This window comes from Platalea leucorodia (genome assembly GCF_965183815.1).
Source record: "Platalea leucorodia genome assembly, chromosome: 11".
In the NCBI taxonomy this organism is placed as follows: Eukaryota; Metazoa; Chordata; class Aves; order Pelecaniformes; family Threskiornithidae; genus Platalea; species Platalea leucorodia.
In genome coordinates, this window is record NC_138833.1 from 23,481,766 (window position 1) to 23,504,163 (window position 22,398).

The window sequence follows — 22,398 nt, forward strand, 5'->3', positions numbered from 1 at the left end:
ATACCATTCGCCAGTGGAGTTTCAGAAAGGGCCCGCTACGGCTGCTGTAGGGTACGACAGCTGTGTTTTCACTGTCTCTCATTAGCCCGAATACTGTGGTTTGGGGTCTCTACGCCATTGCAGGCACATTACATAGCACAGAAAAAGGGACGTGGCCACACGAGAAAGTACTTAAAATAAAACTGGCAGGGGGAGCCTGGAGCTCTCTGCCAGCCTCCTTGGGCAGCTCCACCCAAATACAAGCTCTGCAGACCGTTTCAGGTTCCCCTGCACTAAGTCGGTGCTGCCACAAACCCATGCCTCTCCATCTGTGCTTTCTGTTGAACTGCGAGAGGAGTGAATAGAAACGCTCAAAACAGTCTCGGGGACTGATCTGATGGCTACTTTTAGACATACCTAAATCAGTGGCCAAGTCAGTCTTCAGAGCCCGGGGAATAATCCACCCCCCTGCAAGCTGCAGGCTGTACGGAGCCTGGGCCCATGCCTAAGGCTCACAGACATGTGGGATTACAAATATTGGTAAAAAAAACTCAGCAGAGGAAGCAGATTTTATTTCCAATGCTCACTTACACCGGGCCCTCCTCGCCAACAGCAAATGCCACCTGAGTCTCTTGGTCACCGCGGGAGGCTGAGGGCAGGCAGCGCTTTAACCCACTCCGCACCCCAGTGTTTGCTTAAATCCCATTTCAAAACAGGGCTCGCTGTGCCGGGAGCTCTTTCCAGCGCTCTCCTGAAGAGCGGCTCACCCCCTCTCTGGCAATGCTGGGAGAAAGACGCAATTGGGAAACGGCTCTCGCTGGTTTTGTTTCTGAAGAGCTATTGCTTGCCCCCTCCTCAGGGGGATCCCCTATTGAAAGAGCCTTTTTCGTGCCTTGCTGCGTATTTGCTGCCTCAAAGCAGGCCTGGCTTGAGGAACCGATCAACAACCAGGGACTTGCACAAGGCAGAAGAGGATTCGGGGTGACAGCAGCAGAACCGAACTCTGTTTCTGCTGCCAGAAAATGCGAGACAGTGAGAGGAGCCTCTGAACACATCTGGCACAAGGCATCGGCCCTTTGCAACCTTACTGCACGCAAACATCTTTCCCTGATGGCTACTGCACATACGCCAGGTGCCACGGGCAAAACACCGCATCCAGCCCTGCCGGGGCAGCCTCTGGCTTGGACGTTACCCAAACTCTCCCTGTTCCCTCCCTCCCACCAGTGCCAAGCAAACAGCATCCCAAAGAGCATTTTCTCTTTGACCTCAGCAACACCCCTGTGTCACGTATAAACCCGCCACGGCAGCAGGACAGCAGAATGAAGCTGCCCACAGACCTGCAGTGGGAAGGCAGGACGAAGCTGTGCACACAAAGAGGAGAAAAGCTCCTGCTTCTCTAGCAGTCAGCATCCTTACACTGATTTCTGCCCTCAAAGAACTGAGTTATGAAGCTGAAATTTTCTTCCTCTTCTCCTCAACCCTAAAGAGGTCTTCTTTTCTCTTGCCTAACGTAAGTGGACTGGGTTCAAAGTGATCTAAACACACACTGATCTCATGGGGAAACATAACACCTTTCCCTTATTCACCTGCTGAGCCAGCACACAAGGTAAGTTTTCAAGACAAGAGAGATGATTGTATCTTTATTTTACCTCTGTTTTATCAACAGAGAGGAGAAGGAAAAAAATCGCAGCCTGTTTTTGTCCGCACCCACAGCCAGAGACTTCTCTGTGCCTCCAAAGCTAGTTGCAGACCCACCACTTCAGCACAAGAAAGCTAGTACAAAAACTGCAGTCGGTGCTTGCAGATGGCTCACGAAAGCCATAAAATGACCACCCTGAGGTCCAGCTTTGACAGACACACCTTGCAGCAGTCAGAGTTTGAGGAGAAAATGTTGTCTGAAGGTTTTAACTGTACTGGTAAAGCCGTGCTAGTCAACCAGGAGAGCACCCGGTTACGACCTGCCCACGAGAACACAGCAAAACCAGGAGCCACTGTTCAAGCAGACATCATCTGAGCTTTTCATATGCATCCTACAGCTCGTCTAAGGTAAGAGGCTGGGACACCATCAGTTCTTGAGGGAGGGATGTCCTGCAGATCCAGTAGAAAAGAAAGTGGAATTAAGTCTTTGAATCTCCCCTGTACCTTTTCTCTCTCCTCTGAGAGGAACCCACTCATCTACAAGTGAATTTGCTTACGCAGCTTATGGCAGTGCCAACTCTCGGGCCAAAATCTTTTCCACAATCTATTTCAGCAGAATCTCCATCCAGCCGAGACTCAGACCTTCCTTCCCAAAGACCCTCACGCTATTTTTATACCTTCTGTGGCTCCAGTAGCTGAAAGATGCCCTCCCTAATCCAGACTGAAGGCTCTTCCCCTCCTCTCTCCTTCTCCTCTTTCTGGGAAGCTCAGATAACTGCTAAAACACACCAACTAGGGGGTCTTTCAGAGACGTTCCCCTCTCTTGAGGAGCAGGGGTAGAGCATCCCAGATCCAACTGTCCACCCAAAGGGTCCCAGCTGGTGCAATCACAAAGCAGAACACACCACGGCATCGAGAGACTTTCAACCTCACGCTGACCACCACGCAGCTCAGACCCTCCTTCGGACTCGGCAGATTTTGCATCCCCGCCCTCCTGGCTGCAGACCAAGCCCTGCCCTTCACCCAAGACCTGCGACACAGCCCCTGCATGCGGAGCTGTACCGACAGCCAAGTGCCAGTCCCGAGCCCGCCGTACCTCCTCTCCGCCACTGCCCCGTGTCCACCAGCCACTACAGAAAGCTACAGGGGATGTGACAGCTTCTTGCAAGGGGCTTGCCCACCCAGGCCCAGCAGGTGATCCCCCGGCAAAAGGCAAAGCGAGAGCAAGGGCCAGGTAGCGAGCGGCTGTTACTACCTCTCTGCAGGAAAGAGGCCGTTCTCTGGATAAACCCTGATGGAGGAACAAAATGATGGGAGACAAGGCATGAGGTGGGGAGGGAAACGAACAGGGGGGTGGCAGCAACGGTGGCAACAACTCGATTAACGAGTGAACAGGGAGGCCAGCGCAGCGTGGAGAGCTGCGGGCGGCTGTCCCACCTTTGGGAGCACCACGGGAGGTGCAGGGGATGCGAGGCTGGGACTTGGAGGCTGCAGTGAAACCCTGGGTGGACGGAGGGGGCACGCCGTGTCGGGAAGCCCCACGGCCCATGGGGGAGCACAGCCAGGGGTTGGCCCGCCATGGGGCCGGACCCTCGTCCCACTCCAGGAGACCACGGCTGTGGGTGAAAGGAGGAGTTGGTGGAACCGGCAGAGAGGAAAGGAGTCCTTACCAGACCTCTTCTTTCCAATGGGCTCCCTGAAAAAGAGAAGGAAGAGTGTCAGCAGAGGGATGGGGTAGTTGGGTTGGTTGTTGGCCAAACTACAAACCCACACAGGAAAGCACAGCAGCGCTGGCCCCAGTGGGGCCACTGACCTCCCTCAACCAACTAACGTCCCCATGGGTGACAACGGGCATCGCCCGCCTTGCGAACGGCCTGTCTCTCCCCCCCGCCCCCATTTAGTAATTTAATGCTTTTGTCTTTCCCAGGGTGAGGCTCAGTGGCTGGCCTGGGCTCCTTGGTGGCTTGGTCTGACAGCCACAACTCCCACCGTGTCACTTGGCGAAGGCGGGTGGATTGGGATGATCTGGCAGCAGCGTCAGGAGCTGGGGAAGCCCAAACCCCCAGAACTGCTCCCAGCACAGACCACAGCTCCCATAGAAGTGGGCACCACTTTGAAGACAGACAAAGAGGGAAATACCAAAGTTCCTCCGTGTCCTGCACCTCTTGCAGGGACACGGATTGGGAGTGGTTGGGGAAGGGGCAAACATTTATACCCCAAAACAGAACAAGTCATTAAAGTGTTGTGGAGAGGATGAACACCAGGGCTGTGCAGCAGAAAAAGTGCCTCCAGGACAGAGCAAGCAGGAGCTACTGGTGGTTATGAGGAGGCAATGAGGTAGCTTCAGCCTAAGTCCCCTTGCTATGGCCAGCACTGGCCACACTGCTGATGAGATGGGTTAGAAACCACACGTCCTGGGTCCCTTCTTTTAGCTGAATGTTGCCAAGAAACATGGTTGCTGAACGGCCTCAAAGCCAGGGCACAAGCACAACCCTCTTCAGGCACAATAAAATCTTGGGCATTTCATGATTAAAAAACAAACACCAAATCAAAGAAAATATGGGCCCAGAAAAGCCTCAAAAACTCATGGTTAACAAACCAAGACACCCAGCCAGCCTGAAACCCAAACAAATGCACCAGCTCTGTCCCCAGCCCAGCCACAGTGGTCCGTGTTACTACAAAAGGGCTCTCAACACTTTCGCATAATTCACCGCTGTGGCCTTGAAATGCTGCTGTGGTGTGGGGCGATGGCGGGGCGATGGCAAAGATGGCAGGGGCAATGGCAACCACGTACGGCGCAGACCGCTTTCCCCGCTCCTCAGACTCACACGCGTGACAGATCAAGACCATCTGGCCAAGATGAAATACGCTGGCACCAGCAGACGTGCATCGATCCTTGTTACGTCCAGGAAGAGTAACAAGCAGAGCAGTCACTGGAGCTCCCAAGGAGGAAAACATTTACCTGGTGGGTCAGGGGACCCTCCTGAGGCTTCGAGCTGCCTGTCCGCTGCTTGGAAAGGCAGCTGGACCAGCCCAGAGGGACCCCAGGAGCCCCTTCATCTGCTTATCAAGGCCACTGGCAAAACAACCTTTTCCTCTCCCTCCCCTGTGTCTTCAGGCCAAGCAGAGAAATCCCTCCATGCTCAGCAAGAAAGCCAGCCAGAGCTGGGCTACACTTTGTTCTCTTTCGAGCTTATCTGTGTTTTCAGACCATAATTACTGCAGACGTTTTATTCCCCTAGAGCGATGAGGTGATGCCGGGACTTGGCTGCCTTCGAAGTCTGCCCACCCGCCCTGGCAATGCGCTTTGCTCGCAATGCCTTATCCTCCCAGTCCCCCCTTCCCTTTGCACCTTAAACTTCTGGTACTCATCCATGGAGCTATCAATAAAATTAAATTAAATGCAACAAAGACAGACTAGAAACAAATGGGATACGTTATCTAGAAACCGGAGACTATCTGTTAAGTTCAGAGACCACAGCACTGTGCAAAGACCTGAATACCACGTCCCAGGTGCAGAGACCAATGGAGGAATCTACTGGACAGAGCATCCCAAAGACATTTCTCAACAGAGACCGCATTGCAGAGCTAAATCAGAGTTTATCAATAAGCCCCATTGAATTTACCCAGCTCAGCAGTACGGCAGGGAAGGGAGGCAAAGCGAGGCCAGAGGAGCACGCTGGAGATCAGCAGGTGGGCATGGCACCCTCGTGCTGACAGGAGGGCGCTGATGGGAATAACTGTTGTTTTTCCCCTGCCATCTGCTGAACGTATTACTGTAACTCATCCCCCTGTTTCCTTTCGCTGGCTGCTCCGTCTGAGCGAGGGGGCAAGGAAGGAGCTGCAATTTCACTTTGCTGCTGGGTTGTTCCTGGCACGGATACAAAGAGCTGCAGGTCTGAAGACCAGCAGCCCCAGCTCCCACCACCTCGGAGGGGACAAGAGCTCAGACAAGACAGGAAACAGCAATAAACCCCCGACAGCATCTCCTCCTCCTCCTCCATTCCCCGTGGACCAGAGACAGGCACGCAGCAGAGCTTGCGTGCACGGCTTCCTTGAAACCGGTGGCTCCAGAAGGAGAGAAGAAGGAAAGGCCGCTCTGCCTTCCACTGTGAAACTCATTTAGCTCTCACCCCCACAACAGCCGGGCTGTGCGGATGAACCAGGCAGTCGCAGCACAGTGGCAAGGCACCGATACACAGCTACGACTGTGTGCCACCAACCAGCCCTACAAAGCTCCCCAGGTGCTAAAACCCAGGACCGGTTCTCCAGCTGCTTCCCAGGACTTCCCCAGCTCCGCGTCAGGAACACTGAAGGCGAGGGTTCCCGTGTGACCAGCGTCTCAGAGCGCTGAGCCAACGAGACAGTCTCAGGGTGCAGCGGGCTCAGCTCAGTGTCCTTCAAGAACCTAATAATCCCCCAGTGCAATCCTGAAAGGACACTTCTACACATGGAGAACTCTTAGCACAAATCAATAACCCCCATGCCACTTTTTTTTCAGGAAAAGAGAGTCAGGTTTCTCAAGCATCTTCTCTAGCGTACCAGACAGCATCCCTCGGGATCCAGCGATGGGAAGGAGTGAGATGGGGAGCGCAAGGCTGCGGCGAGGGCGTGAGGCAAAGCTCACAGCTCGGGAGGTAGGCTCGGAACAAACAGAAGCTGGCTGTTCTTCAGCAATAGGTAGGGGAGCTGCTGAACTCCTTACTGCAAGATATTGCGGACACTGAAAGTCTTCATGGGCTTACGGGGTAATAATTCAGGAAAGAAATGTTAATTAAAAACCATTAATTATAAAACCAGGAAAACCCTAAGGGCTGGGACAGTGCCTAGAGAAGAACTGTTACAAGCTTTCTTGACTTTAAACTCTTTCCTAAGGCACCACGCTTGGTGGCTGCTAAGCGAGGCAGACCAGGGGTCTGCCGGGGGTGGCTCCGAGGCGGCCAGGCGGAAGAGCAGCAGGACTCGTGGGAGGAAGGCGTCCGGACACGGGGCCCCGGGACCCCAGCAGCACCCCTGCTGCCCCACGGCCCTGACCACAGCCCTCTCATGGAGCTGGAGAGGGACAGTGCAGCACCAAGGCGAGGAAGACAACTCCCGCTGCTGCACAGCCAGCCACACAGGAGCCACGATCCAAGTGCAAGATGAGATGGATCTGAGGCCACCACTCCAAGAAAACATCTCCCACAGAAAAAAATCTAGCTCTTGTAAGAAAAATCCTTCCGTAATACAGTAATGCCATCAAAACAGCTATCAGGAGGTAGCTCACCTTGTAAGTATTCAGCAAGGTTGGAGATGTTAGCAAAGTTTATGCAGGCAAGAGAGACTGAGAACCGGGGTACAACAGGGCTCTTGTTTGGGAGACCTGATGTTTAGCAAACGCTCCACCGAGCACTGAATGGAGCCCCTGTCCCCCAGGCTGCAGTGCCGGTGCTACCCCTGCGTTTAACCACGGGAGAGCTGGCCACGCTGAACCCTCGGGCTCAGAACGCTGCCCTGTTAGCACAGAAAATCACGTACTCTGTCCATGCAAGGGGCTTGCACTGGCACACAGCGTATTTTTGCAGAGTGGATTCAACCCCTCTGATATTTCTGTCTGCTGTCATCTGGCAAAGACAGTTCTCAGCAGAGAGTAAAGGAGATCACTGTTTTGGAGCTGAGATCTAGCCCGAGCTCCTGGTGAATCTGCACGTAGGCACCAGCAGAACTGCAAAACAAACGGTTCATTATACAAGCTGTAATTTGTCTGGATAGCGGGACACAGCTCAAAAGCCACAAGCCAGCCAGCACCCTTATCCACACCAACAGCCGTCAACCCAGGGATCTCTAGTTTACCAGCAAAAGCTCCTGGAATGGCCTCCTAGGTGGGGCAGCCGCTCCACCTTGGAGCAGGGACCTGAGCCGCCCCTTTTTCTGTTAAATCCCCTGTCACCTGGGGGCATGGCCCAGCAGCTCATGCCCCTGTTATCCCCCAAACACCGCACGAGGGTGACAAGGAGAACATTTGCTCCTGGCACAGCTCAATTACGAGGAAAGGTAAGCACACGAAAAGCCACGGGGAAGCAGAAAGACAAGATACTTGCTTCTGGAAGACACTGGCTACGAGTTTGCACTTCCAGTTCATGAAAACAAGGGAAAGGAACAGATTTGGTCCCTGCTGCAATGACAGAAACATGTTTCTGCCCAGCATCGTCTTCTGGCGCTTTGGACCAAATGGAAATCTTTTACCCACTGATGGCTGCCAGCACCGTGGTCCTAAGCAGGACCTTTCAATTAGCCCATAGGGAGACAAGCTGGCACAGTCAGATCACATCAGGGCTGATTCTCATTTTAGCCCCGTTCTCCCTTCTCTGATTTATTGGGGCTGGAGCCTGCCTGGAGTCCCTGTCAGTCTGCGTGCGGGAAGCAATCCATTACTGCGACTGCCGGTGCCACCCCCACCTCACCGCACATCACCAGGGCTTCGGTATTAATAGAATATCAACGGGCTGCTGAAGCTGCTGCAGGCATAAACTCGTTAGCAGCATACGCTTCCTCATCTGGTCAGGTCCCATTATCATGCACCTTCCCGCCCGGACAGCGCAGGCAGCCCGCAGCCATCGAGGCCCTTTGCTGATTCAGCAGCGCTGGGATCCCGCCCACGCGCGGGACCTGGGTCCTGCTGGTCCCCCCCTCCCGCCGGCGATGCTTCCCCTGGCGCGCGGCAGGGAAGAGTGGGGTCCCTCCCGCTGCACTTGGTCCTCCACCCCAGCAAGGAAAACATCCCCGGCAGCAGAGCTGAACTGCCCTTGAAACCCTCCAAAATCCCCTCCCCTCAGCCATGGGCTGTTTGGGAGAAACAGCAGGAATAGCAAGCTCAGAGGGTGCCCGCACATACACAACGGAAGGAAGAAAATCATTTTTAAAAGCTGTCCCAGGCTTTGGCTACCATCAGCAGCCCTGCTGCAAGTGGAGTTTGCCTGGGGTATGTTTGTCAGGAGGAGCTGCAATGCTGCAGCCGCACGCGGCAGCCAAAGTGACAGCGACATTTTGCTGGTGTCCCGGGGGAACAAAGCGCTCCGGCACGCCAGGCTTGTGGGAGGACGGAGAAAAGGAGCCATTCTGCAGTAAGCTGGGCGAAGGCGGGGAGGAGAGGCAGCCCCTCTGCTGGGGGTATGGGAACTGCGGTCAAACTTCTGCTGAGAGTGCGAACAAACCTCTCCGGCTCCTGCCGTGTGGTGGCAAACGCCAGGTGGGCTCCAGGCCACCGCGGAGGGACTCCGGCCCCGAGCGCTGCTCACACTTCCCAGCAGGCAGAAGCAAAGCACAGACCAGTACCTTGGATCAAAATCCTCCGGGAGGCTTCACGCCTGCCTACAGCTCAGTGCCAGAGCTGGAAGACATCACTGGAATGAAAATGCAGTTCCTCGGTGCTTCCTCTCTCCGTTTGCAAGGTCTTTGCGGTGTATAAGCAGAACCGTGGCAGCAGAAGCTGCAGCCACCAAGGCCCAGGAGTGCTGGGAAGCTGGGGCAGGGGCCCGCTGCTGTGAGCGGGACCTGCGTTAGCAGACGGAGGGCAGAGGGACACCCCGCCTGCCGGGGCTGCCTTCCTGCCAGAGAGCAGCAAGCCCCAGAGGCTACCTTCTAAAGCAGAGCACAGTCCCGCAGCAACGCCACTGGCTGGGACGGTGGCAGGGAAAGCCACCCGCTCCCGCTTTGCACAAACAGCCTCGAAGATCAGCTCAACTGGGAAGCAGCAGCCCAAGCGATGTGCGATGCCTTGCCTGGAGGATGTTTGCTTAGCGGTGGCGGCCTCATCCATCTGCAGACTAGGCAAGTGAGACGTGGGGTTTCTCCGGTTCCCACCACCCCACGGCCCACCCAGCAGGCGGAAAGCACTGCTCCCACTACACTTATTTGGGTGGTAGCGGCTGGGAAAGCCAAGCAACCTCAGCGAGCAGGGAGGAGCAGCAGCTGAAGTTCACCGGCCAAACCGCCAGCTGGGGTCTCCAAAGACAGGACAGGCACAGATGTAACCCCAGGCGCCGCAGCCTCCGCTGAGACGCGGGCTCCACCTCCGCTACCATCTGCTCTTGCAGAGGTCATGAGCCCTTAACCAGCCTTCCGAGGGTCCTGGTGCCGGGACTGCGCCCACCCCAATCCTGCGCTAAGCCTCCGCTCGCTGTCCGGGCAGCCAGGGAGCCCACGCCAGCCTCTTGGCCCTGCCCTCCCTTTGCAGGAGACCCGCTGGACTGACAGACCCAGCACATAAGGATGAAGATACTTTAGAGAAGAGGAATTTACGCCTTTTAAAGACATCAGGACCTCCTGAAGCCACGAGTATTCAAACTGTGAATCCACAGCCCCCAGAGGTAGCAGAGGGGTGCTGGAGGGTATCTTTTAAGCACATTAAGAGACAGTGAATTTGCTCTACAGGTGCCTGTGCCCCCACCGGAAAACAAAAATCAGGTTCATAAGCTAAAAGGTTCAAAACAACAACTTTAAGTGTCTTCTATATGATGGGATGCTCAGCTACCAAAAAGAAAACAAGGAAAGATGCTTTTAATGGAAGAGGCCTCTGACGGCCAGGAGCACCTCCCGCACCGTGGACAGCAGCTCCGCAGCCCCTGGGCAGCAGCACGATGACGGCTCCTTCCCCAGCGCGCCCCGTTTGTACGTTGTGGACAATTATTAAATAACCACTTAGGATCTTGCTTCACTATGGAGTTAACCTGGGCTCCCGCGTGTCGCAGAGCCGGCGTTCAGCTGGCGAGGAAAGTTAGCAGCTGAATGCCTTGACTCAGCAGTGGCTTTGTGCCCAGCCGTTCAGACTTCCCCAGTCTTATTCCAGAAACTCTCTGCTGTGGCTAAAAACAGCTTTAAACTGAAAAAGGGTGGATGGGGGGTAAGGGGGGGTGCACACAGCAACTTCCCACCTCAACAGCCGAGCATCCTGCTGCTGGTCAGACCTGCGGAGATATGCGGGGAGCAGGAATTTGATGATTTCTCTCCTTTGAAACTACAGTTTTCATAGGGCTTCCAGCCAACAACAGGGAGAAAAATCCCACATCCCCACAGATTGCTAACTTTCCGGAGGATTTCTCTTTCCATAACCATTTCTCTTCTCCCTCCACCCCCACCACTGCTCCGTGGAGTCACCTCTTCCCAAACGTAACCAGTCCCTCCGGATTACAGCCCCGCTCCAACCCACCACCAGGCAGCCCTCCGAGGTGGAAGCAGTTGAGTTATCCCAGTCCAGATCTTGCTGGACAGAGATCCACGTCACGAAAGCCACCGATCGTCGCTGCCAGTGGCAACACCACAACCCCAATCCACTCTCCTGTTTGAAGTGGTCCCTCTGGGCAGGAGGACGCTGGAAAGTTGGCCGGTGTGCGCGGAGGGGTTGGAGGAAGGGCTTCACCTCCCTCCCCCACCCCCCGACTGCTGGAGACTCGTGGCTCAGCTCCGCTGTGACCTACCGCCCAACTGGAAGCGATGGGGGAAAAGGAGGCACAAAGTCAGCTTTTGACTCCTTCCCTCTCCGCTCAGTCCTCATCCACTCGGTCTCCCTTTGCACACGCCAGCGGCAGGGCTGGGGCTTGCAGAGCCGGCGAGAGATGGAGAAGGGCTGAGGAACCAGGTTGCAGGCCTGGCAGCCAGCAGCAACCTGTTTTTGTTCGTGCTCCCAACACTGGCAAAGGGGCACTGAAGGAGCTGCACTGCAGGAAAGCAGAAGGAAAGCCCTGGCTCATCCCAGGAATTGCTCCTGCGCTGGGGAAAGCAGACACCGCAGGGGCCCGGAGATAGGTGCATGGGCTGTTCAGCCTCCTCCTTCCATTCCCAAACACTGCCAGGCCCAAGGACTAAATTAATTCTTTGCAGTTAAACTCAGAGCTCCACAGACTGCAGTCAACTGTGGCCCCTGAAAGTGGTTTCACATTTTGGGGTGACGCGAGCGAGGTAGATCCTCTACCCGTGCCCCAGAAGAAAAAAATCAAGCAGAGGGTGCATCCGGAGCACCCAAAGGCACGTCCCCTTCCTGCCACCAGCCACCGCTCCCGCGGGCGTGCTGCGACCCGAGGTGTCAGCTGGGGAAGCCGAGGTGAGGGACGGGGAGCAGGACGGGTCCCAGCCGCGAGAGCGGCTGCTTGGCTTGGCACCGAGCACGCTGGCCAGTCCCTTCCCCTTCCTCATTCCCGCCTTTCAGCCGCCCAGCATAAAAAGCTGCCTTTTTCTTTTTTTCACTCTGTTCATGGCCTGGCTCCCTTTCAAATTCCCGGAGAAAAGTATTTATCTGCTGGATGAATGATGACATCCGGCCAAAGCCCAGACACACCATCACGTCTGATCCAGCCCAGCCGTCTATCACAGCTCTCATCTCCTTATTGGTAAGCTGGCGGCCTGCCAGCACTCAGGGCTCGGGAAAGGGCTCCCACCAATATCTCCAGAGGAGAGAGTCAAGGACTTTTATTAATTAGCATTTTGAATTGTAGCTAATAAATACCCCTCTGGCATTCAGGCTGGGATAGGAAACGCAACAGAGATGTCCTTGAGATGCTGTAGCATTTTGCTGCTGGAGGCAAACGGACAAGAGTCACCTGCTAAGTCCTTCTGCGTGCTGCGGAGAGGAGCAGGCAGCGGGACGGGACACGACCCACCGCCGGTTCAGGGTGCGTCACCTGCTCGCCCGCCCAGCACCGCAATGGCCAAACACTCACAAACACACGGCAATTTCAGGGTGCGTCACCCGCTCGCCCATCCGGCACTGCAATGGCCAAACACACGGCAATTTTGCAGTGAGTGCAATTTTGCACCTGGGAGCTGCTCAGCAGTCCCGCAGGACACGGGGTACCTGAGGACGGACCCCACAACACAAGCACGTGCTCGGTTTTGGACTCGGGGCTGGCACCTCCGCTCCCCTTGGCCGTTGGACCCAAACCAGGGAGACAACGAGGGACGTGGCGCTGATCGCTGCTTGGCCGGACGGCCAGGAGCTGCAGCTTCAAACACAGCAGAGCTGCACCATGCCGGGGCTGACGCTCAGCACCCAAAGGTCTCCACATCTGAATCTGCTCCTTGCTCTGGCCACAGTCCCCACCCTGCCTGATTCCTGGCTCAGTCCACAAGACAAAATAAAGGTGAGGAAACTGGATGCAAGACTGAAGCTGCCCTTCAATCCACCACGTGTGACGGTGCCTCAGCTACAGGCGGGTTCAATAAGCAACTCCCTTTGCAACACAGCTCACCACCCTCTCACGCGGGGCTCCAAGCCTCATGCACAGGAGGCCCTCCACGTCCCAAAACAGCCCCAGGGGCTGTTAACCGCTGCGATAACCCCCCACCCAATGTCCTTGCAAGCTTATCTTTTCCTTGTGTCTCTTGCTTGCCCCTGAGCTGCCGCCTTCGCTGAGGGATGACGGCCGGGGCGGCAGGTTAAGCGGTGACCCACAGCTGGGCAGGACGGACAAGAGCGCCAGCCGCCAGCAAGCAATTAGTTAATGGGCTCCAGGGCCCTCAGCCCAATCTCATCAAGTGACCACGAGCTGCAGCAGGAATGATGACAGGCCAAGCAAATAGAGACAGGAGCCAAAGGAGGAAAGCAGGGATGGGAGGATGGGGGAATGAAGAGAGGGAATGAAAAAATTCAAAAATGCAGGGAGCATAGTCCACAGAAGCCTAACACTTAGCTGGAGACCCGAAAGGCTCAGTGTTGATGCTCAGAGGAGAAAAACAAAATCGCTTTCTCTGCCTCCACACCCTTCCAATACAGAATGATGTCAAATCAGTTTACTGCCCTTCCTCACACAATTAATCAAGCCTCCTCCATTGCTCAACCTTTGGTAGAGCTGCGCATCGTGTCACATGCAGCAAGAAAAGAGAGCAGCATAGCAGGAGATGGAGGCGGCTGCTCAGATTTATGCTGCTTGTGATTAGGAAGAGATGGGTGGCTCCTGGCCAAAGCAGCTCATAGTCACAAGACTTATAACCACACAGAGTTGCGTAAGGCACGCGAAATTCCTTGCAAATGTTCCTTGTTTTGCATGGAAAGACTCCGGAGCGTTGTTACGGATGGGGCTCATGGACATGGTTAAGGAAAAGAGCCTTTCAAACAAGGCAGAGCTTGTTAGTAACCACGTGAAATGAGGCTTTTCAGACTGACCACGTTTCTGAAACCAGCAGAGCAGAAAGTGGCTTGGGAGGAGACCAACACTTCATGGGGTCCCAGAGAAGTGCTTCCACTTCCCTGCTGGAGAAGGCTTCGCCAGGAGTCGGCTGCGTGGGCCGAGGTGTCCACCTCAAGCTGCACAGCCCCCGTTCCCTCTCCAAGAAAACCTCCAAATCCCAGATCTGTGACTCGCGGGGGGAACCGCTGATGAACATCAGACTCTTACGGATAACAGCAAGTTCAAGGCAGTTTGTGTTTCATCACCACCCCAATGGCAGCAGCCACCCAACCAACTTACTCTTTGGGGGGTGTCAAGTCGTCAGGTCGTGTCTCAAAGAACTGGAGAACCTCCTCGCACTGGGAGATGTAGGGAGGCAGCTGGATCAGAGCCTGCGGACGAAACAGAGACACTGGTGACGGGAAGCATCAAGACTGAGCAAGGAGCCGAGTGAGGACAGGCCCTCAGAGCGCAGGGGACGGGGTCACGGCACCGAGCTCGGCACCCGTGTGGTTCCCGGCACACAGGAGCGCAGAGCCAGGCTGGGGAGAGCTACTGCAAACACACACCGGGGTGGAGCAAGACCCAGACAGCCCCCGGTTACACCCACCACACCACACCAGCTGTAACTGAAGAGTAAAGGAGAATAAGCAGAGACTGCCTAGGCCCTGCTTAGCCCAGCTCCAGCCTTTTGGACAGATGTGCCCTCGCAGGGTAAGAGCCACGGGGACGTCCATCCCAGGATCCAGCCTCCCGGCCATGGCAGGGCTCAGATTCCCAGCCGTGCTGCGGGCATGGAGCCGTCATCCTCAGGAAGGGCCGGGCGGTTTATACGTTGCAGACTCTCAGTGCCATCAGCCCTGACCAGCACGTCCCAAAAATGCTCCCCTGGGCAATGGCAGCTCAGGAAGAGGCAGGGAGAGAAGCAATCGGAGCCAGAAGCATGGACACCAGCTTGTCAGGGCAGGGGCTGAAGGCTGCTATGCACGCTGTCGAATGGCAGGAGCTATAAGCTGCCTCTGCTTTTCTCCTTTCCCTTCGAGGAAGCCTGTTGCAAAAAGACAGGCTTCAACAGTGGGACTTGCAGGGTAAGAGTGTGCATGTCTGCGGGAGCTGGGGGCAGAGACTGGGACAGCAATATTCGCCTTGGGCCAGACCTCTTGTAGGTCCTTTCCGACGTGGGCTGCAGCGAGGGCTGGGCAGGGAAGGCGGGATGGGCAGAGCGCCCTGCCCTGCTCTCTGCTCGTGGCAGGGAACGGAGTCACAGGTGATGGCGACTGCAAAAAGTAAAAAAAAAAAATCCATGCAATTGAAAAAGGGATGATTTGAAATTGGGGAGCAGTGCTGCAGCCTGATCTGGAGCAGATATTGAACCAGTTTTCTATATAATTTCCCCTCCCCTCCATTTGCTGTCACAGCAGTCTCGTGACAGCAGTGTGGGCAAACCGAACCTCCACTCATTTCTGTATCGGAGACAAAGCCACATCTGCCAAGCGCCGGGGTTACCACAGAGATCAGATGTGGCTCCATATTGACCTAATTGCTGGCCCCCAAAAGCCCTTCCAGCCATTCTGCACACAGTCACTCCCTGCCAGCACGGCAGACAGTCAGACCACTAATCATGGGCCAGCTGCGATCAAGATCATGTGAGAGACAAAACTACTCACTCCACGGCTTTTGGGTCCAGAGAAGTCTATTCAAAGACCAAGTTTTGCATGGATGCCATTCCCATGTGGGTACCACTCCCCAGTTCGAGGCATCCCATGATCTACACAATTTCCCCCATGCCAAAAGCACTGATTTTGTGGCCTGGAGAAGGCTCCACGTCCTCTGATAGCAGGGGATGATCACAGAAAACACCCTGTGCTGGAAGGATGAAAGGCAAGACCCACAGCTCATTTCTCAGGACATCTTGAAGGAAGCCCACCTAGAGCTGACCCAGCTGGCACAGCAGTGCCCGAGTCAGGCAGGCCACCCTGCAGTCTAGCTTGCCATGGTCTACAGCATCTATGGCCACCAAATCAAAAACAGTGGCACAAATAGCGTGACGCCTCCAAAGGAGTGAACTTCAGAACACGGCTTCAGTCCATGGTGTTGGAGCCACAGCAAGTCATCTTACCCGCAAGCCTGAGGATAAAGGTCATTTACCAGAGATAAACAAGCCTTATTGCAACGAAATCCATTTTTCAGGGAGTGAGAAAGGATTATTCTCTAGGAGCAATTTTTTTAGTGGCCCACCCAGTCTTGTTGGGGTAGAGCATCACAGCATCACAACTCCGTCATCAACCCTCCAACTACCACTCTCTCAAAACCCCTTAGACAGGAGGAAGGCAGTTCCCACACCAGGGGAAACACCAACAGATGTAGAACACAAAGAGAATGAACTGGAGAAATGGGAAGAAATTTCCTTGTCATTCCTACCGTCATTTGAAATCTCATTTGGAGACTGATTACTCTTACCAGTTGCTCTGATTCTTTTGCTGCTTTTCTTGCACCTTACCTTAAATTGCCATGTTTTTCAGTATGGTGGGACCTGGAACAGAGCCCTTCAGCAAGAGCACTGCCCCGTGAAAGCAGTGGTTCCCTCCCTTGCTCCTCTCGCCTACTTCCACCCCAAGTCTCACCCACCTTCCTTCCAGGGCTCTCCCAGAGAACGAAGACACCCTACTTCTCTCGCAGGAGATGGCAAGAAAGCAAAAACTTTCTTACACAGTTTTCTGTGGGAACTTGGTCACAACATATTCACCTAACCCTCAATTCTCACTCAGCAGGACCAAGCTGGAGGAGATATTTTGTATTTCTGTTCTGCACCACCACCCTCCAAGCACGTGCCACGTCCACCTCCAGCGACAAACACGGCAGTAGGAGCGCGCTGGGACCCTGCGGCTGCCATCTGCACCACGGCGTGCCCAGGAGGGACATCCCTCTGCTCCCGCTGACTCCTGGCTCATGCCACATCTCTGCAGCCTCCGGTCCCGCAGCCACCTTCAGCTCAGCAGCTCTACGGTTAAGTAGCAGCAACTGGAAGGCCAGGCACAGCGTGCGTGTTATTACTTGGTAATGCATTAACGGGAGGAGGAGACAGCAGCGCTCTAAGTGGGTCATATAACATCAGCCATTATGTTCCAGTTGTTAAGTCAAATGGATTCATTATATTTTATGCCACTAATGGCATCATTCTGAAAGATACAGCTGCAGCATCTTATCACTTAGAGAGTCTTTCTTCCCAAAAATTAAATTTACGGTGGTGTGTGTCTGTATGTAGTGGCACATTTCAGTGACTCAGAAGACAAGGGGCGGATCACGCCCGGCTGGAGCCGAGCGGTTACCTGCACCATCAGCTTCCCCCACGCTGTACGGAGCGCACAGGTCCAAGCACGCCTTGCACACATCTCCATCACCCTGCTCTCACCTGCTCTCCTGGGCCACAACGGTTTTCACCCGCAGCCCCGCTGCAGAGCTGTCAAGATGCATTGACTAATTCACCTTTATCCTTGTACACGTTATTCCAGCCACGAGAACCCTTCCATAGGTCTGGCTGAGTCCCAAAACCCACAGTCTCTCTGACCATGCAAAGTCCTAGGGCATAGTCACTGCTACACCTCCGGCACCTAAGGAATGGGATGGATGTTTCACCATTTCCCCATCCTCTCCCTTGGGTTTTGCGGTCTTTGGGTATGTTTTCAACAGCATTCAGACTGGATTTTGGAGGTACCAGTCCTACCTCCAGACCATTTCACGGCTGCTGCAAGTACTAGTGCACTTTGACGAGATGTAGCATACTTTGTTTATGTGAAAATAATTTTTTGTGGACTCTAGTATTTTGTTCCCCCCTCCCAAATGTCCTAACATCACAATTTGCCTTATACTTAAGTACAGCCTCATATTCTTCAAGAGTATGGGGCAAATCATCTCAGCCTTATTTCTGTTGGCTTCCAATAATTTTCTGCAGGTACAAGTCATCTTACCCCTGTGCAAATAACTGTTCCGTGTAACCAGTAAGAGGAGTTTACGTCCCAGTTTGGGACCATCCCACCAAGAAAGCGCTGTCTTTTACATAAAACGGCAGGTCTGTTCCCAATAGATGGGAAAGGAAAGGCTCCCTGAGGAACCGAGTCCTTCAAGCCTAGTCCTGCACACAACCATTTCACTCCAGACAGGACACGGCAGCCAGGTCCTTTCCAGCTGGAAAGCTGGTTCTGGTTTGCAGCTTGAGAAGGGAGAAGAGAAAGGGAAAGCACAGCAGCAGGGTGCGAGCTGGTGTGGAGCTGGGCCACCCTGCACCCTGCAAGCCCAGGCCTCCAAGCCCTCGGCATTAATCACATGGAGTGCAAAGCAAACCAGTGGGTGCGTTTTCATCACAGAAAGGGTTTGACAGCGGGGGATAGCCCACGCTCCCCGTTCTCCCAGCACTGGCACACCATTATAAACTATCAGTCAAACAGGATCGAGCCTGACCAAGGTGGCTTCATCTTTGGTTGATGCTAGAAACCTCCCCTTACCTTGCAGTATTCATCGATGGGTATCAGGCGCTTGACCGCAACATCGCGGATGTGACTCCGGCGGAAGAGGATCTTCCCTGAAACAGGAGAGATGGAGAGAGAAGAGCAGGTCAGCACAACGCCCAGGAACGCTCGCTTTTGAATCACTCTGTCAGGTCCTATTCCCTGCGCATCCTCTTCTTGCCAAAAGCACCGTACCTAAAAAAAAAAAAACCCGTTCCCTCCCACAGATTAAATACCTTAGAATAAAGCACATTTAAAGTGGCAAGCATGTTCAAGGGGAGAGAAGAGGAAACAATTACCAGCAAACTGCATCCCCATCTTCTCTCACTAATGTGGCGATGACAGAGGAGCAGCCCCTATCAAAGCACGTGCCTGATACCTTACAGGCTGCTGGCATGCAAGTCCCGGGTGTAAAAGTCCACTGGCAAATGCCAGCGCTCGCCAGAGCAGCGGACATCCCTGCAACTGCCGGTGGGAGCCTTGTTGCAGGCTCCAGGCTTGCTCAGGGCATCCGGGTCTCGTGCGGGCAGAAGCCAAGCCAGAGGGCTTCTCTCTGTGCAACTCCTGTGTCGAACTGGTCCCCGAAGCCACAGTGTCTGGACTGCAGCTCTGAGTCAGACCTATAGGATTTTCCTTCCTGTCTGGGGTTTATTTGTGTTCTCCATTAATGGGATCCTCTTGCCACTCCATTTCCTTCCCCTCTGGCTTGTGGTACAGGCCTCTTTCCTTTGAAGTCTAATGAGTCCTAAATGCTTCAAGCTGCTTTCACAGAGAACAGCTTCTCTGGCATTTAACGAGACAAAAGCCATTAGCAGACAGCGAAACAGATACACATAGAGACTGGGTGATCAAAAGGATGGGTACGGGGTAGATTTCAGACCCACACTTCCCAAAGCACCAGGAACTGGCACGGCTTTGCAATACAATCACCTGGAAAATTGTGGTTTGGGGGGTGGGTGGTAGCAAAGTTCCCTCAAGTTCCTCCTGACATCTCCCATACCACAGGAAAATCTCGTCTCTGTTTGTCCCTACTTGGGTTCCCAGTCCCACCACCAAACCCACGGAGAGCAACTGCTGTGTCTGTCCATGCAGTCCCTCCACCTTTCAAAGAGGTGACCATGGGGCAACCCAGAAGCCAAACTCCCCTCACAATCAAATACCAACGCACCCGCGTTGCAAGCAATATGGGAAGAGCAAAATCACCCTGGAGAGTCACACAGCCCTTTGCTGCCCCGCGACTACCTTCACCCCCTGCAGCGAGCCTTCGCAGGAGCCGCGGCATTGCTGGAACCAGAGGCTGGATGCTACCAAGCTACTCGTGAACAGGACGTGTTAAAATGGCCACGCGCTTATCACAATTTTAAAACCAGGGCTGGGTCACCCCCCTGCTTCTCCCTGTCTTGTCCAGGATCTGGAACATGCATGACTTGTGCAGCCTGCCAGTGCATTTTTTAAGCAGAGATGAACTAAGCCAACCCAACTTCGGCTTGCAAGGAGCATGAATCAGAACTTTATGGAGGAGCCAAATCTCCCGCTAGGCTCAGTTAATGCAGAATGCCTCTGAAACTGGACTGCCCAAGGGAGCACACAGCAATCGCTCAGTACTGGCTCTATACTTGCCCTCCAGTGAAATGCAAAGGGTCAGGCCAGCTCATACCAGAAGGATTGCTTCTCATTTATGTCCTGCTGACAGCGAGGGGCTGGGACATTCATGGTGGGAAATGCTCTGCTCCGAAATGCATTCCTTCTCGCAGCCTGCCAGAGCCAAGTCTGGCAGTCTTTATGATACAGTGAGAAAAAAATACCCCCCTATTCAATCTGCCTTTCAGATTTTGAGGGTGAATAGCCTGGGAACACAGAAGTTGTCTGGAAAGACTGGGAGGGAAAGGGAGGGACAACCCGGTCAGAGCTCCTTTCCTTGCCTATAGCAATTATTTTCCATCAGACAAGCAAATGATAAACAATTTTCCCTTCTCACCAGCAATCATGGCGTATTTGCTGCATAGGTTTCTACTTGGATGATGATTTTTAACAAGATGAATGGATCACAATAATTTTGTTGGCAATTGTAACGAATAGCTGTTCTGGTTTAAGTCTGCCAAAATGAAATCGCTGATGGGTGGGTACATTATAAATGTCTGAAATAATAAGCTCTGGGTGTGGGAATATTTAAATGTTTAACAAACAGATGCTAGTGAATAATAATAAAAAGAATATAGCTTTGGTGAATAAATACATCACAACAACTGAAGTGATCCTAAATTAGCCCAGGCACAGAGCCTACGAACTAGCAGGAAATCCAGCTCCTCTCTTGATTTGCTCTAGATCTAGTATTTTTCAACGAGGAGGTTTATTTTCTAACAAAAAGCTGCTTTTTAATCAAAATGCCTAATTAACATAACTGTAGACCCTTCGGTGCTGCCAAATACAGCAATATAAATCCTTGACTTGAGAGGCAAGAGAGAGCAGGAAAGCACTTCCCTCCTGGGAGGGAAAGATGGGCAACTTGCTGGGTGGACGAGATGCAACATTTTCCTGGGCACATTTTTCCTTAGACCATATCTGCAAAATGGGAATAACAGTGCTGCCCACTGGGGCTTTTCATGTGGCCAAAGACCACGTAATGCAAGAGAAACGCATGACGTTATTCATCTGTCTGCAGCCCTCATTGCTGTAGCTCCAGGGGACACAGCAAAGGCAATGGTGCCCATCACCCACACCTCCTTCTAAGCATTTTCTGCTTTACGCTTTTTTTGGCTGCCTCCAGGAGCCTGTAACAACTCTCCGCCTGGTACCGGGTCACTGCCCTGCGAATCGTCCCGGTGGACTCTCCTCCTGCCCACAGCAGATACTCCTTCGTGCTGAAGGGGAGGAGAGGGCTCGGGATTAGCTCCTCTACATCCTAAAGGAAACACACGGCAAAGAAACGGGCAGATGGGCCAAGGCAAGAGGGAAGTTACGTCTGATGACTGCCTTGGATAACTGCTGTGCTGGCCTCTTCCAGCGAGCAGCCTGACACACAGGTACCGTGCAGAGAAGGGCTCGGCCGCTGGCCCGGCTTTGGCACAGGGTAACCTAGCTCCAGGCAAAGGCAAGCCATGCCGAACAGTGAGGAGAAACGTCTGCGCAGAAAGACGCCGGCAGAAAAGAGGGGAAGGTCTCTGGGGCTTGATTTTGCATGGTGAAGTTTCCCAGTTGGCTGAACTGTTCACTCAGTAAATCTGCAGCGTGAGAGATGCAGAGCGACAGCGAAGGGGGAGCAAGCTCAGCTGCCTTCATGGTGTCCAGCAAGAGCAGGACAGCCTTCACGCGGTTCGGATCCTTGACTCCGGGATGCCTGCAAACTCAGCAAAATTTGCTCCAATATGAGAAAAATAACTACCAGCTCTACTCTTTGTTTAAGAACATCCTTTGGTGATACTCACTTTACTCCAAACAGCCTCATAGCAGTGCTCCTGCCCTCGGCCTCAACGGCAGCATGAGGAATACAGAGGGGAAGACGTGTGAAGGAAGGCAATTCTGCACATCTCGCTGATTAATGCGGTTTTCCACTGCCTGGTAAGGTCAGTGCTCCCACAGGCTCCACTCCACCAGCTTCTCACTCTTGCCACAACTCAAGCACTCAGAAATGATTAGATTTTCTTATTTACATACGTAACATTACGCATGAGCAATCAGAGCAATGAGGCTCCCTCCCTGCTAGCGCAAGAAAGACGGTGCACAAGGAAGTACAGTAAAATACACTGTCCTTTATACACACAAACAAAGCTATGAGTAGACTGAACATTTATCACCTGGGAATGTGTCAAGTAAGTTGATTTTGGAAAAAGTAGACAGAGATAAGGCACCACGATGGAGCGGCTGCCCTGGTAAGCCTCCCTGCGCAAGAAGTACCCAGGCTCGGGACATGCTGCCTGCTTTTTCTGATCTTGAAAACCTGTCAGTACCTACAGGGAAAAAGCGGTGCCTCTGAGGAGGACGATGGCTCTGAAGACACTCTGTGTACAAGTTACAATTTAGAAAGTGTTCTTTCTTCAGTAGAACCTACAACACTTTATTCCAGTGAATATATTTATTATACATTACGCTAATGTAGCTGTAGATGCACCAAAGCTTTCCATAGGCTTTGCTGGCTA

General features: G+C 53.6%; 1 protein-coding gene across 1 annotated transcript in view; it reads right to left on the reverse strand.

The window, feature by feature from the left end:
- Positions 1 to 22,398, reverse strand: part of SH3PXD2B (SH3 and PX domains 2B) — a gene marked incomplete at both ends in the record, with an annotated part of 75,185 nt that overhangs the window by 12,426 nt on the left and 40,361 nt on the right. Inside the window, 3 exons of the mRNA XM_082323797.1 lie at positions 3,288 to 3,313; positions 14,058 to 14,149; positions 18,260 to 18,336. Of these exons, the coding sequence (XP_082179923.1) occupies positions 3,288 to 3,313; positions 14,058 to 14,149; positions 18,260 to 18,336 (195 nt within the window). The remainder of the gene's footprint in view (positions 1 to 3,287; positions 3,314 to 14,057; positions 14,150 to 18,259; positions 18,337 to 22,398) is intronic.